Source organism: Lepidochelys kempii, chromosome 6 (assembly GCF_965140285.1).
Source record: "Lepidochelys kempii isolate rLepKem1 chromosome 6, rLepKem1.hap1, whole genome shotgun sequence".
NCBI classification, from domain to species: Eukaryota; Metazoa; Chordata; order Testudines; family Cheloniidae; genus Lepidochelys; species Lepidochelys kempii.
The window spans coordinates 103904315-103920154 of NC_136385.1; the positions used below are offsets into that span (position 1 = coordinate 103904315).

Below are 15840 nucleotides of genomic sequence, written 5' to 3' on the forward strand. Positions count from 1 at the left end.
GGGGGCGCGGGGCTCCGGGCTCAGCCCTCGCCTTGACAGCTCGAGAGACCCCGGCTGCGGGCTGCACCCGCCTGCGTCTCGGCCCCGCTCCTTGCACGCCTCCCACCTGCGTCTCTCCCCCGGCCCTGGCACGGCTGCCCGGAGCTCTCCCGCTGCCCGCTCCGCAGCGCCCGGAGCTGGCTTCCCTGTGCGTTCAGCCCGCTGGGGATGAAGCCCTCCGCCGGGGGGGCTGCTAAGTGAACCCCACTTGTCTCCTGGGGCTTCCTCGCCCTCTGCCCGCCCGCGTCCTCCCTCCGCTGGCTCCGATGGGGCTGGAAGTGCAGCCCCTCGCCGCCCCCCACACCATGCTCTTCAAGCTGAGGAAAGTTCGCAGGAGGCGAGAGATGCTGCTGCTGCAACTGGGCTTCATCTGCGCCATCCTCTTCTTTGTGTGGTGCATGTCCAGCCTGCTCTCCAAGCTAGGTAGGTGGCCGCGGGGGGTGAGCAGAGTACAAGCCACTGGACAGCCAGGGATCTCGGGCTGGCTTGGGGCAGTGCCTGGCTGTGCACCGGACCGGGAGGGGGAGGGGAGGCTCGCTGTTTGCACGCTACCTCTGCCAGGCTAGCTCATTGTCAGGGGGCAAAGTAGCTTCTGGCTTGTGTATCTTTATTAACTCCGGCCAGAAACATGTTTGTAAAGTGGGGAGGCTGCAGGCAGGTCAGGAAGGATGGGCTGGCTGGGTCCTGGGCTTCTGGTGAGGAGGAGGCACTAAGCTGTTTGGCATTGGCCATAGCATGGAGGCAGCTGGCTTGATTGCCCCCAGACTTGTCCGACAGTAAAAAGTGACAGCTCTGCCCCGCAAGTGAGTGAGTTTGCCTAGATAATGATACTTAATGCCCAGTGTGATTAAAGCAGAGCAGTGCTCAGATAATCACACCTTTTAGCTAGCTGCGTTCTGGGTAGGAGCATTTCACAGTTCATGACTTGGCTCCCTTTTACTGAACAACTTCACTTGCAGTTAGGGAGAGGGTGAGAGGACTGGTTTCTCCTCACAAATCATGGTATGTAACAATACCTTGCATTTCTCTAGCACCTTTCATCCAAGGATCCCCAGGCACTATACAAATTTAAACGCATCCCTCCGAGGGGCATAAATATTAAACTCATTTTACAGGTGAGGAAACCCAGCCACAGGAATTACATGCATTGCACAAAGTCATATGGTAGTTTAGTTCCTGAGCCTGAAGTAGAACCCAGGAATCGTGACTTCCATTTGTTTCTCTAGCCACTTGACCACTTACCGAATTTTAAAAAGATCAAGATACAGTATTGCATATCTGGATATAATCTAAAACTACTTCATTTTTCCCAGAGTACCATACTGATTGAACCGATTTTAGGACAAATAATATTGAGAGTCTGATATTGTTTAAATATTTTATATGTTTTAAATTAGTCTGTTATATCTTTTGTACAAGTATATTTAAATTAGGAACTGCTGCATTTCTACGTTATGATCCTGGACTGCATTTCATTCTCCTTTGTTTGCTCAGTTTTTTTCCTGATCACACAGTTTGTGCTTTAAAAATGTAACTTTGGGTCTCAATTCTGCAGGTTGCTCTGCACCTGTGGAGACCCAATGAAGTCAGTGGGGTACTGCACAGATGCACGGATGCACCCATCAAACTTCCACTGGAATTATTTTTTACAGATTTTACAGATTTTAGCTCTAGCTTTAATTTAAGACAATATGGGTCCTGCAAGAGCAGAGCAGAGCTTTTATTCTCTTAAAGCTGGAGCTAAAATCTGTATTTAAAAACAGTTCCAGTGGAAGTTTTCATGCTTTATAACACTCTCCTGTTCAAACTATTGCCTGTTACAGTTGATACTTATCTGTGATGACAACAAGTCATTAGTGAAAGAAGTTAGTACTCTACACTCTTACAAGCGTGTTATTGGCTTCAGGTTTTTGGAAATTATTTTGTATTGTAGTCTTAAAAATATACTACAATTTTCTTCATTTTGAACAATTTATCATACCTAGTTCTGATTTTTGTTGCACTGGTTTGTGAAAATAACTAACTGCAGTGTGATTTGGTCATGAGTTTTTGGATGCAAATAAGCTTTCTCAGAACTGATTTTTTTTGTCACAAAATCTTGGTCTGCATGATCAAGTGTATCACGAAAGTTACACTTTAAATTTCAACTGTTACCAACAAGTTCAGCCTACCCTCTCCAGGCAGAAAGGTCTGAGAGAGAAGACGCTGAGAAACCAGAGAAGAAATTACTCTATAAGCTCTCCAGACACAGAGGGGAGATCCTGACTAACCAGGGGAAAGCTGGGTCAGGTACTGTTTTTAGCTGATTAATTTGTAATGAATCATCATATAAACACTGATCATCAGTTCTCAGTTCGCTGTAATTGTTGCAGCACTAGAACATTTTGGCAATGGCACTGGCCAAACTAACTTTAGGGGCAGATTTTTTCCGTCCTTACTCAGGCAAAATGCCCACTTGTGATGGGGTACACAAGGCCTTTTGTGGCTCCCTGATGGAAGCTATGTGGTCCTACCACACCCCACCCCAGGAAAGGAACAGCCAAGGTGCGTCCTCCAGGCCTCCCTAGACAGGCTGCATAGAACAGCCAATCAGAGCCCAGGAGACTTAGATAAAAGGAGCTGCAGGGCCTGAACAGGCCAGTTCCTGACTGGGACCATAGGATCAAGGAAGGGTGCTCCTTGCTGGTCACTGGAAATTGATGGAACCTCAAGAGAGGTTTTGGTGGCATTGGCATTCAGTGAAGGGAATCTGAGAATTTCAGCCATGAGCTAAGGGTGAGGAGAAAGGGAAATGTGGGAAAAGACCCAGGGAATAGCAGTAGTGAAGTGGAGGCAGCAGTATGTGGCTGCTGTTTATAGGGTCCCTGGGTTGGGAACTGGAATAGGGGTTCCCCCACTGGCCAGTAGCTAAGTGGCTTAAGCCCTGAGATGGGGAGAAGGCTTCTTCAGAAGCCTCATCAACGGGTGGGATTTAAAGGGCCCAGAGATGGGTCTGAAGACCCTGGTGAGGGCAGATGGCATGTTGAACTCTTTGCTATCCCAGAAGGGATTCAGTCCTTTTTTGACTGTGACAGGGCGTGCCAGGAGCAGGAAAAAGAGTGCAGTGCTACACCCAGCTACTAGGAGGCACTCGAGAGGTGAGTGTCCCCATCACCACTTGGTACTGGAGGTGGGAACTTTGGGATCACCCCCTGAAATGAGGGGACAATGGAGAATTGAAAAGAGTTCGAGCCCAAAAGCAGCACAGCTCTGCTGAAACTCAGCAGGTGCTAGCTGAAGGGTAACAAGGATCCCAGCAGCCATGACAGACGGGGACCCCAAAATTCATACACCTGTTTCTGGGGAGGACCGGGTCTGTGAAGCAAATCTGGGTGTTGCTTCAGCAGCTTAGTAAGGCTCACAGAGAATGGCAGGAGGTGCAGTGGGATCTATAACAGCAGCTAGCCCGGGTAGAGCAGCAGCAGCAGTGCCTGTTATGGATCCTGCAGGGAAAAAGCAGCAATGGCTGCTGATCCTGGGAAGACAAGAAGGATATAGTGGGCTGGAGGCCTGAGGCCTAGCCAAGGAGATGTTATGGTTGTGGACAGATGGGACATTTCAGAAAGGCTTGCCCTTGGGTGAACTGGGGGAAAAGATTGAGTTGCTGGTGTGAACTAAGGGAAGAGCTACAGAAACTCCTCCAGGGCTGATGAAGAGGCATGAGGCCCAGTTGTGGACATGCTCTGCTGTGGTCAATTTGGATGTATTAGGAGGATCTACCCCTATATGAACCATGATAGCAAGAGTGACTCTGGGCAACAGGGTACTGAAAGGGCCTCAAGGGATACTCTGCCAGTTGTCAAAGCTGGGACAGTGGTGGTATGTTTTGCCTCCAGGGTGGCAGGGCATTGAAAATGACTTTGCCCTCATAGAGAAATGAGTGGCAACAAGAGGAAAAAAGAAAAGGAGTACTTGTGGCACCTTAGAGACGAACAAATTTATTTGAGCTTAAGCTTTCGTGAGCTACAGCTCACTTCATCGGATGCATTCAGTGGAAAATACAGTGGGGAGATTTATATACACAGAGAACATGAAACAATGGGTGTTACCATACGCATTGTAAGGAGAGTGATCAGGTAAGGTGAGCTATTACCAGCAGGAGAGTGGGGGAACCTTTACTTAGGCTTGAATAAAGGCTGGGAGTGGATGGGTCATTACACAAAGTAAGACTATTTCCCCGTGTTTATTTCCCCCCCGTTCCTCAGATGTTCTTGTCAACTGCTGGAAATGCCCACCTTGATTATCACTACCAAAGGTTTTCTTGCCCCCGCCCCCCCACCCTGTCTCCTGCTGGTAATAGCTCACTTTACCTGATCGCTCTCCTTACAGTGCGTATGGTAACACCCATTGTTTCATGTTCTCTGTGTATATAAATCTCCCCACTGTATTTTCCACTGAATGCATCTGATGAAGTGAGCTGTAGCTCACGAAAGCTTATGCTCAAATAAATTTGTTAGTCTCTAAGGTGCTACAAGTACTCCTTTTCTTTTTATGGATACAGACTAACGCGGCTACTACTCTGAAACAAGAGGAAAAGGAGACCCCAAGATCAGGCAAACCAGGGATAGTCAAAGGAGTGACAGTGGAATGGGTGAGCAAGAAAGAATAAGGGTAACCCACAGTGCAAAAGCAGTAGTTACAGGCAAAGGGGATGTAGTGCTGATGGCAGTAGAGAATACACCTCCTCAAAAGGCCTGCACAGTGGGAAATGGGTAGAAATTGGGGAACAAGGTTGTTACCACAGAGAGGAAGTAGGCTGAAGTTGAGGTGAATAGAGAGGCCACAGAGAAGGCTGACTCTCTGTAATCTTGGGAACAGGTGTAGCCAAGATCCAAGAAACAAAGGAGACTGTGTGAAGACTGCACTCTGTAGTGGAGAGATCCTGAAAGGAAGTACAGGGGGCACTCTGGGGGAAGGATCAATTGCACCTGGAAGTGTGCCAGCTACCAAAAAAAAAAAAGAGTTAAAGCAGTGAAGCTTGTGCCCTGGTGAAGGCCCAGACTGTTGTCCTTCCAGGGGGAAGCTGTTCAGAACAAAATTTTAGAAGAGGTAGAGCTAGGGCTTAAATAGAATAGAGAGCTCAGTAGAGGGGAGGAGACCCTGGAGGGAGGAACAAAGGGAGTTCCTCTTTGGGAAGAGCCTGAGGAAGGCCAATCCTTTCTGAAGACCTGCCTAGCAAGGTCAGCAACCTACAGGGTGCATAGGGAGCAGGGAAAGTGCGGTACCACGCCCAGCTGCTAGGAGGCACTCGAGAGGTGTGTCCCTGTCACACCACTGAAGATAAACTGCCTGAGTAAGAATTACAGGATCAGACCCCGAGCAACTTTTCGTATAAATTGTACACGATAAGCAGGTAGGGTCATGATGAAAATGATGAGCTTAAAAAGGTCTTTTCTGCCCTTGGTTATAATTATGTCCCTTCCATTAGCAAAAATGTTGACTTTGTTGTAATAGCTGTGTTGGTCCCACAAGATGAGAGAGACAAGGTACTTGAGGCAATATCTTTTTAGACCAACTTCTGTTTTTTGAGCTACACACACTGCTTCTTGCATGCTGTGTTGAGAGAGAAATTTAACGAATTCTGATCTTGCCATACTTGCTTAGGCAAAAATTTTAATGGGAATTTTGCCCCATTAAGGTACGAAGGATCTGAGATTTATTTATGTCTGTCTTTCTGTCTCAACAGATCACCTACAAAATCTGGACTGATTTAGTTGCCAAAATGTTCTAGTGCTGACTGGGTCAGTGCCTTGCAATATCTACACATCGACTTAATCCGTTAAATAAAACGTAGCTGGAAAAAGTGTGCATGTGATTTTTTTTTTTTGAGGAAACAATACACACACACACACACACACATAAAATGTTGTATATCTGAAGATTTCAACATCTAACTTAGCTTCTCAGTGTTCTTGTTGAGTGGATGCATACGTTCCAGTTAAGAAGATATGGGTAGCAATGCTGACAAACACTTTTGCATTTAATATAGGACAAGAATCCACTATTACAGACAAAAATGTTTTGTCAGAAATATGGAGGAACAGAAGATTGATGGCCTCACCTAATGTGACACATGAAGAAAAGAACTGTACAGAGCCAGGTAAAACCCAAAAGCTTTCTGGTATTTTGTAATACCATATTGTGCAGTCATAGCCCAAGCTGCAGTAATGTGTCACTGTGAATATAAAAGTGTCAAACATGGGGGAACGGGGTGGAGAGACTGTGCCGTGTAGAAAAAAGGTTTATGAGCAAAGTAATTGGTGATACTGCTAAGCAACTCAAAGGTTTTATCTACTGAAGCTGAAAGGTAATGTTCAGACATAAAACTGTGTATGAGTCCTCATGCGGCTTGTCTTGGAGGCTGGATCACACGTTTTCTTTCCTTTTTGGTCATTATTTCTATACATCGTTGTTGCTGCTATGTATGTTATGTTGGTAGTAATGGTGCACTTCTTTTTGTTAAACCATGGATAGTAAAGGTTACACGACTGAAATGCTTATTTGGGTTTACAGTACCACTGAATCAATTTCTGTAAGTTTAATGTTGCACTGAGCTATCTGTTCAGGTTCTTAGCTTCCACTAATGTCAGAATTGCTGTCTCTGAAGAGGGAGGAAGAACGAGGGCATTTAAGCATTCACTCTACCTCACCCTATCAGCCCTGGCCATGACAGTGATTGTGTGGCGTGACAGAAGATACTGCCTGGTGTGAGTTTGGATCTCTAGTGCTTTCACCCTCCTGTCTGTCTTGCCATTATCGTCCCTCCCTTTGTGGTTCATGGTGGGGTGGAGGAAGAAAGTTTCATCAACTGCTCCTTGATCAGCCATTAGATGCACCCTCTCTCAAAAACTGACGGCATCAATTCCATAATACTACCAGCCTCTGTTTACTAGAGGGGTTGGAAGTCTGTTGAAGCACTAATGTACCTTTCCATAGGGCTAACATCACTACTGCACATGGGCATTTCTAAGGGTGAAGTGAAAGAGGTTTAACCAGCTTCAGTAGGACAGAAACCTTTATCTGTGTTGATGATGCAGAGTTTCTAATTGGGTATTGGATATGCGCAAAGAAGTCTGTGGTGTATTTGCACATGTAAAACAGTGACAATTGACTTCACTTTAAAAGTTCTTCATATAGAAGAGCAAAACAAATATCTTTTGGTAAGATCTGGCTATTCCTGATGAATAGTCAAATATTTCTTACTCGTGTGCATGTTATGAGCGGAATGCATTAGTATGAGGGTCTGCCCATGCGCACGTGTATGCATGCATGTGCACACATGGAGTCAGTACTGAGACAACTGAGAAGTACAAGATCCCAGGAAATGGATGAAAGGGATTCCCTCTAAAAGGCTTCAGTATTAATGGGAGTAATTACTTTTGGGATGACATGGGAGTTCATTTCCTTACTCTGGAGATTATATATACACGGATGGGGGAAATCATGTTCCATATGCTGTGTACAGCAAAGGGTGGGGCGGCGGGGGGGAAGGAATGACTTGAGCAGTGCTGACAAGCTCAGGAATTCAAAAATCATGAAGCAACCCCCGAAAATCATGAAAGACTTTTAAACTAGTTTCCCACCCCCCTAGGTATTTCTCTTGACTTTTTTTTTTAGCCTTTAAGGTGCACTTGGGTCACATTTTCAAGCTTTTCTCCACAACTATGAAGGCTGGAAACTTACACTTTTAAAAAAAAAAGTGTAAAAGCTGAAATTCTCAGTCGCATGCCTCCAGGAGCTGGAGCTTTAAGAAAAACACCAAATATTGTGAGATTCACGATAAAATAACAAGATCTGGCAACGCTGCTTAAGTCAGATTTTTTTTTAAAGGTGTTACTTGAAGTTAATATTTAAATCAACTTAGCAAGTCATATCACAGGAAGATAGCAGTGGTGTTTTTTAGTCACTTCCCCTTCTACAGCTTGTGTATTGCTTATCTCTAGGTGTATTGTAGGGTGAAGGGAAAAGAGCCTGAGAGAGTGTCTAGATATAAGGCTGCAAATAGAGAAAACATCCCTCCCTCTCTGAAAGTGTGATGTTTGTAGCTAGAGAGGAAAGATGTCTTTAGAACCTAGGAGCTTTGAAGTGATTATTGTTGACTGAACTTCTAGAGCCTGTGAGACTTTCTATTGTTGCTGTGCTCCTCCTGTCTGTTTTAAAGGCTAGAATGTGAGGCCTGAAACTTTATAAGGCAAAGCAATATGGACCACAAACTCATACATGCTCACTCTTTTGTAACTCTCACATCATCTCTGTGAGATACCCAATAAGTACAATCCCTATTGCAGATATGAGCACTGGGTCACAGAGAGGTTAAGGATCTTGTCCATAGTCCCACAAAGTTTGGGACAAAACCAGTAAATAGTAATTGCTAGTGCCCTACCAAATTCACATACATGAAATCTGGTCTCCCCCATGAAATCTAGTCTTTTGTATATTTTTATCCTATACTATACAGACCTCACGGGGGAGAGCAGCGTTTCTCCAACTGGGGGGTCCCAAGAAGGGAGGAGCCATCAGGCTATTGTAGGGGGGTTGCAGTATTGCCACCTTTACTTCTGTGCTGCCTTCAGAGCTGGGTGGCTGGAGAGTGGTGGATGCCGGCTGGGAGCCAAGCTCTGAAGGCAGGGGCACAGCCAGCAGCAACACAGAAGTAAAGGTGGTGGTACCACACCCTGCCACCCTTATTTCTGCCCTGCTGCTGGTGGCGACGCTACCTTCAGAGCTGAGCTCCCAGCCAGCAGTGGCAGACCTTCCTGCAGCTGGGGGAGGTTCCTGGAAGTGGGTCTGACCTGGACCTGGGAGTGGCCCCTGCAGGAGGAGAGGAAGTCTCGTTCCTTACCAGCCCAGCCAGGACCAGCAGCTGGAGCCTGGCGTACACTAGGAGCCTTGAGCCAGGGCACCCCCCGCCCCGGCTCTGGGCCCAGCACCCTGGCGCTCGGGGTGGGGGGCGGACGACGTTTCGGGCTGGCTCTGTGTGTGTGTGTGTGTGTGTGTGTGTGGACCATGCGTCCCCCACCCCCCAACCATGGCGCCCTGGGAGGTTGCCCACGTCACCCATCCGTAAGGCTGACCCTGCCCTCTCCCTGCAAAGTGAGACCCCCTCCCCCACCATGCCACCCTCACTTCTGCACTGCTGCTGGCAGCGGTGCTGCCTGTGGAGCCACTGCTCTTTGGCCGCCCCCCCGAAGGCAGCACCATCACCAGCAACAGTGCAGAAGTGAGGGCAGCAATACCCCAATCCCCCTACAGTAACCTTGTGACCCTCCCAATGACCCCCTTTTGAGTTGGGACCCCCACGGTTACAACACCGTAAAATTTCAGTTTTAAGTGTCTGAAACACTGAAACTTAGAATCATAGAATATCAGGGTTGGAAGGGACCTCAGGAGGTCATCTAGTCCGACCCCCTGCTCAAAGCAGGACCAATCCCCAATTAAATCATCCCAGCCAGGACCTTAACAACTTCTAAGGATGAAGATATTACCACCTCCCTAGGTAACGCATTCCAGTGTTTCACCACCCTCCTAGTGAAAAAGTGTTTCCTAATATCCAACCTAAACCTCCCCCACTGCAACTTGAGACCATTACTCCTTGTCCCGTCATCTTCTACCACTGAGAATAGTCTAGAACCATCCTCTTTGGAACCACCTCTCAGGTAGTTGAAAGCAGCTATCAAATCCCCCCATCATTCTTCTCTTCTGCAGACTAAACAGTCCCAGTTCCCTCAGCCTCTCCTCATATGTCATGTGTTCCAGACCCCTAATCATTTTTGTTGCCCTTCGCTGGACTCTCTCCAATTTATCCACATCCTTCTTGTAGTGTGGGGCCCAAAACTGGACACAGTACTCCAGATGAGGCCTTACCAATGTCGAATAGAGGGGGACGATCACGTCCCTCAATCTGCTCGCTATGCCCCTACTTATACATCCCAAAATGCCATTGGCCTTCTTGGCAACAAGGGCACACTGCTGACTCATATCCAGCTTCTCGTCCACTGTCACCCCTAGGTCCTTTTCCGCAGAACTGCTGCCTAGCCATTCCGTCCCTAGTCTGTAGCTGTGCATTGGGTTCTTCCGTCCTAAGTGCAGGACCCTGCACTTATCCTTATTGAACCTCATCAGATTTCTTTTGGCCCAATCCTCCAATTTGTCTAGGTCCCTCTGTATCCTATCCCTGCCCTCCAGTGTATCTACCACTCCTCCCAGTTTAGTATCATCCACAAATTTGCTGAGAGTGCAAACCACACCATCCTCCAGATCATTTATGAAGATATTGAACAAAACCGGCCCCAGGACCGACCCTTGAGGCACTCCACTTGACACCGGCTGCCAACTAGACATGGAGCCATTGATCACTACCCGTTGAGCCCGACAATCTAGCCAACTTTCTACCCACCTTATAGTGCATTCATCCAGCCCATACTTCTTTAACTTGCTGACAAGAATACTGTGGGAGACCGTGTCAAAAGCTTTGCTAAAGTCAAGAAACAATACATCCACTGCTTTCCCTTCATCCACAGAACCAGTAATCTCATCATAGAAGGCGATTAGATTAGTCAGGCATGACCTTCCCTTGGTGAATCCATGCTGACTGTTCCTGATCACTTTCCTCTCATGTAAGTGCTTCAGGATTGATTCTTTGAGGACCTGCTCCATGATTTTTCCGGGGACTGAGGTGAGGCTGACTGGCCTGTAGTTCCCAGGATCCTCCTTCTTCCCTTTTTTAAAGATTGGCACTACATTAGCCTTTTTCCAGTCATCCGGGACCTTCCCCGTTCGCCACGAGTTTTCAAAGATAATGGCCAGTGGCTCCGCAATCACAGCCGCCAATTCCTTCAGCACTCTCGGATGCAACTCGTCCGGCCCCATGGACTTGTGCACGTCCAGCTTTTCTAAATAGTGCCTAACCACCTCTTTCTCCACAGAGGGCTGGCCATCTATTCCCCATGTTGTGATGCCCAGCGCAGCAGTCTGGGAGCTGACCTTGTTCGTGAAGACAGAGGCAAAAAAAGTATTGAGTACATTAGCTTTTTCCACATCCTCTGTCACTAGGTTGCCTCCCTCATTCATTAAGGGGCCCACACTTTCCTTGGCTTTCTTCTTGTTGCCAACATACCTGAAGAAACCCTTCTTGTTACTCTTGACATCTCTCGCTAGCTGCAGCTCCAGTTGTGATTTGGCCCTCCTGATTTCATTCCTACATGCCCGAGCAATATTTTTATACTCTTCCCTGGTCATATGTCCAACCTTCCACTTCTTGTAAGCTTGTAACTTATGATTTTTAAAACCCAATGACCATGAAATTGACCAAAATTGACCATGAATTTGGTAGGGCCTTAGTAATTGCAGTTCCTGACTCCTAGTGTTGCGCCTAAACCACAAAATTATCCTTCCCATTTTAAGGAAAATCCTGAAAATAGGTTTTAAAACATCCAAGTGCCCAGGGACTGTTTTTTACCCCAAATAACTTCTTTTTATTTGTTCTAAAGACAAAAGTGTATGTATATGGTGATAGGTTCTAGGTTTGGGAACTGCTTATTCGTCATCTATCTACTGTGTATCCTACCTACTCTGGCCACCTTGTATGTTTGTCTGTGTGTACATATCAAATATAAAAGTTTATTTACATGGATGCTTGGGGAGGCAAACTTCACAATTCCCGGGGAATGCAAGTTCTTGAGTCCACTAGTTCTCTGTGTCAGCGCTGTGTTGTTTCTGAGCTCCTGCTTTATTCGCTTCCCAGGCAGCCCAGCGCTTCACTCTGCATCTCTTAAGGTCCTCGGCAAAGTTTGTTCTTTTATTTACTTTCTCACCAACATCTATCCAACTCACTTGCATGCCAAAATAAAATAGTCTCCTAATTATCAAAAGTTATGGATATAGGTTTTTAAATACCATGAGGATCCTGCAATTGATGACAGTTGTGATAGTTTCAGCCTGGGTAATAGGGAGATGGAGACTCATTAAGATTCTGGAAATCCGAGTGGAGCCTTTACTGTCTCAACGTGCCTCTTTTATTGAAGTAGATCACTTTGTATTGTGTACTTTTGCAGACGTTATGGTTGTTGTATCGAACAGAACACTGAAGTCCTGGCAATGCTAGTTACAGAAAGAACCCCAAGGCTGTGAAGGAGGATGGGGAAATATAAAGAATGGGGATCCATATGTGTGGGTTTTTTGTGTTTTTTTTATATTGGAGAGCTAGAAGGGCATGGGTTTGCCCTTAGTCCATCTGGCCTTCAAATCTTGTTTATCAGTGCTGAAATTCACCAGCGTCTGAGCAGTTGCTGCAAACTCCTTTTTAAGAATAGTATGTTCTGTAGTCGTGGGAAGAGGAGTCATTCCCCACACAGACAGTGAGGGTGGATGAGTTGAGAGCAGATGGGATGCACATCATCACCATACCAATCACCCCATCCTATGGAAAGCCACACTGAAAAAGTGCATTATTGCTATTCCTAAGCTAGCAAGAAAAGTCAGTGAGGCTTCCCTCATGAAGGTGTCTCCAGGCTGTTGGCTAGATGCGGGGGTGGGGGAGGAGGAGGAGTTACACCACTTGGAATAAGTAGGGGGTTTGGTCTCCAGCATTCTTGCAAGATTTATATGGATGGCTCAGACTTCAAGAAAGAGCCCAAGGCCCAGCTCTGTAGCTTCCCAATACCCAATTTCTTGGCTTTTTTTGTGGAGTTTTTGTTGGCCAGACATGCCATTCTATCAGCTGCCCCAGGAACATCCCATAAAAGGGGGAGTTTCATCCTGGGGCAGCTAAAAGAATGGCATGTTTGGCCAACAAATCTCCAAAAAGCCAAGAAATTGGGTATTGGGAAGCTACAGAGCCAGGCCTAGGGCTCCTCTGTGGGAGGCTCAGACTTCAAGAAAATCTTGCAAGGATGCTGGAGACTGAACCCTCTGACGGATGGGAGTTACTCCACTTGGAATAAGCAAATAACCTGCTTTGAAAAGGTGCATTATTGCTGCTACTCTGTAGCTTTCCATAGGATGGGGTGATTGAACCTCAAGTTAGTAAGAGAACCATCAGAAAGGAATGGTCATTAGTATCTTCGTGGTTCTAATCCATTTACAACCACCTTTTTTGCCTTATCCAAATTCTTATTGCCATCTGCCAGTGGTCACAGTAGCTCACAGTGCCATCTGCCCACCATGGCTGACTTACAGATTCTCTACTCCTGATACCACAATGCCTCCTGTTTCAAAATGCTCCCACAATCTCCGTTTTCTCCAGAACTCTGAGTAACATTTTGAGAGTACTTACAAGTGAGGAGTGATTAGAATGTTTCTAAGTGGAAGACACACAGCACCATCCAATCATGTGACTCAGCTGAATCAATAGAATATTGGAGCAATTGATTTGGATTGCTTCCAACACAGAAAACATTCTCTACTAATAACTGCACTGAATAGGACAACACTTCAATAATTTGCCATGGATTAGGAATAATAAATATATTAGCATAAATTGCTGTTCGTACTCGTCTCCAACTAATTTGTGGGCTGCTTTGAAATGGAAGTTATGACTCTTTGTCTAGAGACCCCGCCCTGGACAGTTCATGAGCTATGTTGATTTACAACAGCTGAGGATGTGGCTTAGTGTGCCACTCCTATGGATATAAATGGGTACAGATGAAGGATGGCTCAGGGGCAGGGTATGGCTCAACATTTATTTCAGATTTTCACCTTTCCTTTTTTAAAAAAATAATAAGGTACATTGTAGCAATCAATTCTCTATGCTTGGTGGAGGAAAAAAAATCACAATACACAAAATCCCTCATACAATGTGCTTGCTAGCAGCAGGTGCACCTTTCGCCTTCCTCTGCAGCATGGAGCACTTGCTGGTTGAACTAGAGTAAATGATGGATTTACTTCTGTGACTTGAAGTCTTCAAATCAAGATTTGAGGACTTCAGCAACTCAGCCAGAGATTATGGACCTGTTGCAGTAGTTGGTGGGTAAGTTTCTGTGGCCTATGATGTGCTGTAGGTCAGAGTAGATGATCATGATGGCCCCTCTGGCCTTAAAGGCTGAGTCCGCCGTCAAAGCATAGAGAGAAAACAAAAGTGGCAAACTCTGATCTCCATTATACCAGTGTAAATTCACAGTAATTCAGACTTAAGTGACACATATGCTGATAATAAACATTATTCCTCTGCCTGTAGAATATACCTCCCCTTTTCACCCAGCACCTTTTTAAGGTGTTTGTTTTTTTGTTTTTAAAAAGCTGTAACAGTCTAGCCTAGATCATATTCCCAGTTTGCAACAAATGATCTTTTTCCCAAATGATGACTGAATTTGGAAAGTTTTTTTTTAGCATTTTAATGTAAAAGCTGTAACATGATCCACTGTTATTACCATGCTTAAACATAGTATTTCTTTAAAATCAGTGTGAACAGTATTTTTGAATAGACAAGGGACATTCTTATGTTTAAGACTCTGATTCAGGCGATCTGGGTTCACTTCTCAGATCAGCCACTCCCTGTGTGGCCTTAATTAGGTCACTTAATATTTATCCTCAGTTCCTCATCTGTAAAATGGGGATGATAATTTTTTTCTCCTGTGCTTTCATTATAAGACAATCTAGTGAGCTCATCAAGGGCCAACGTGCCTCTCATTGTCCCTGTACAGTGCCTACAGAATAGGGCTCTTACCTCACTATGTCATACAAAAATCGGTATTATGCTCTGCAAATGCTCCTTTTCTTTCATAACTACTCCACCATTTCTGTTCTGAGGCATAGAAAATGAACAACCACACTAATACCATTGATTTATCAACAATATGCAAGTTTTGACTTCACATGTTACTATAGTCACATCTTTTAAACTCCCAAAGTCCCAGCCAGTAACTTGGCAAATTTTAATCTTAGTCTTAGGCTAAAAGAGACTGAAAACAAGGTAATGCACAAGAGTTCTTGGTTTCAGATACAAATTCTTAGATGGAGAGAGCAACTCTCTCTATACACATGCTACAAAAATATTTACTAACCAGCAAGCACAAAACTTACTCCAGTTGCTAGTTGTCATCTTGTCTTGTAAAAAGTAGTCTCTGGACTCTCTCTTGACCCTGTAGATGCTGAGTGCTGAGCTCTATCAATTGGAATCTCACTTGGATGTTTTCTTTTTCCTGGGGAAGTTAGATTTGTGATTTAAATGCATTTATAGTGGACTTGTTGCGGGCAACTCACAAACACTTAATGGCAGATTGTTCTTGTTTAGGGAACTTGGAAGCCAATCAGAATTTACTCCTAGAATTAGGTTCTGACATTTCATGTCAGGCTTATTGATGGGTGTGTTAGAAGAGCAGGCAGGAGGAAGATGCCATTGAAGTTGTAAGGGCAGAAATGGTCTTGTTCATGTGTTTTTGTTGTTGTTATTATTATTATTCTTGTGAAATAATTTCTGCAAAGAGCTTAATCTGAATCTGAGCTAGAATTCCAGGAACAACCAATCACCTGCCTAAACTGTTTTCTTCCCAATGTTCAATTAAAACTCATGCCTGAAACATTAAAAAGCAGTGAAACAGATCTCTCTGCATTTTGGCACAACCTGCTAGCAGGGTTCCCTTGAGAGCGAGATCACAAGATGAACTCCAGGGTAACTTATCCATTTCCCAGGTCTAGATGCCTAGACTGCAGGAGGTAGTTAAATGCACAGTAACTATATATCTAACTAAACCTGGCATTCAGCAATACGGTAAACAAATGGCATTTATTTGTTTCCTCTGTTTTTACTATATATACCTCTATTGT

General features: G+C 45.3%; 1 protein-coding gene across 1 annotated transcript in view; it reads left to right on the forward strand.

The window, feature by feature from the left end:
- The first annotated feature begins 305 nt into the window (after positions 1-305).
- The window catches only part of SLC24A4 (solute carrier family 24 member 4), a 128143-nt gene continuing 112608 nt past the window's right edge, over positions 306-15840 (forward strand). Inside the window, exons 1-2 of the mRNA XM_078853505.1 lie at positions 306-462; positions 6068-6178. Coding sequence (XP_078709631.1) covers positions 306-462; positions 6068-6178 — 268 coding nt within the window. The remainder of the gene's footprint in view (positions 463-6067; positions 6179-15840) is intronic.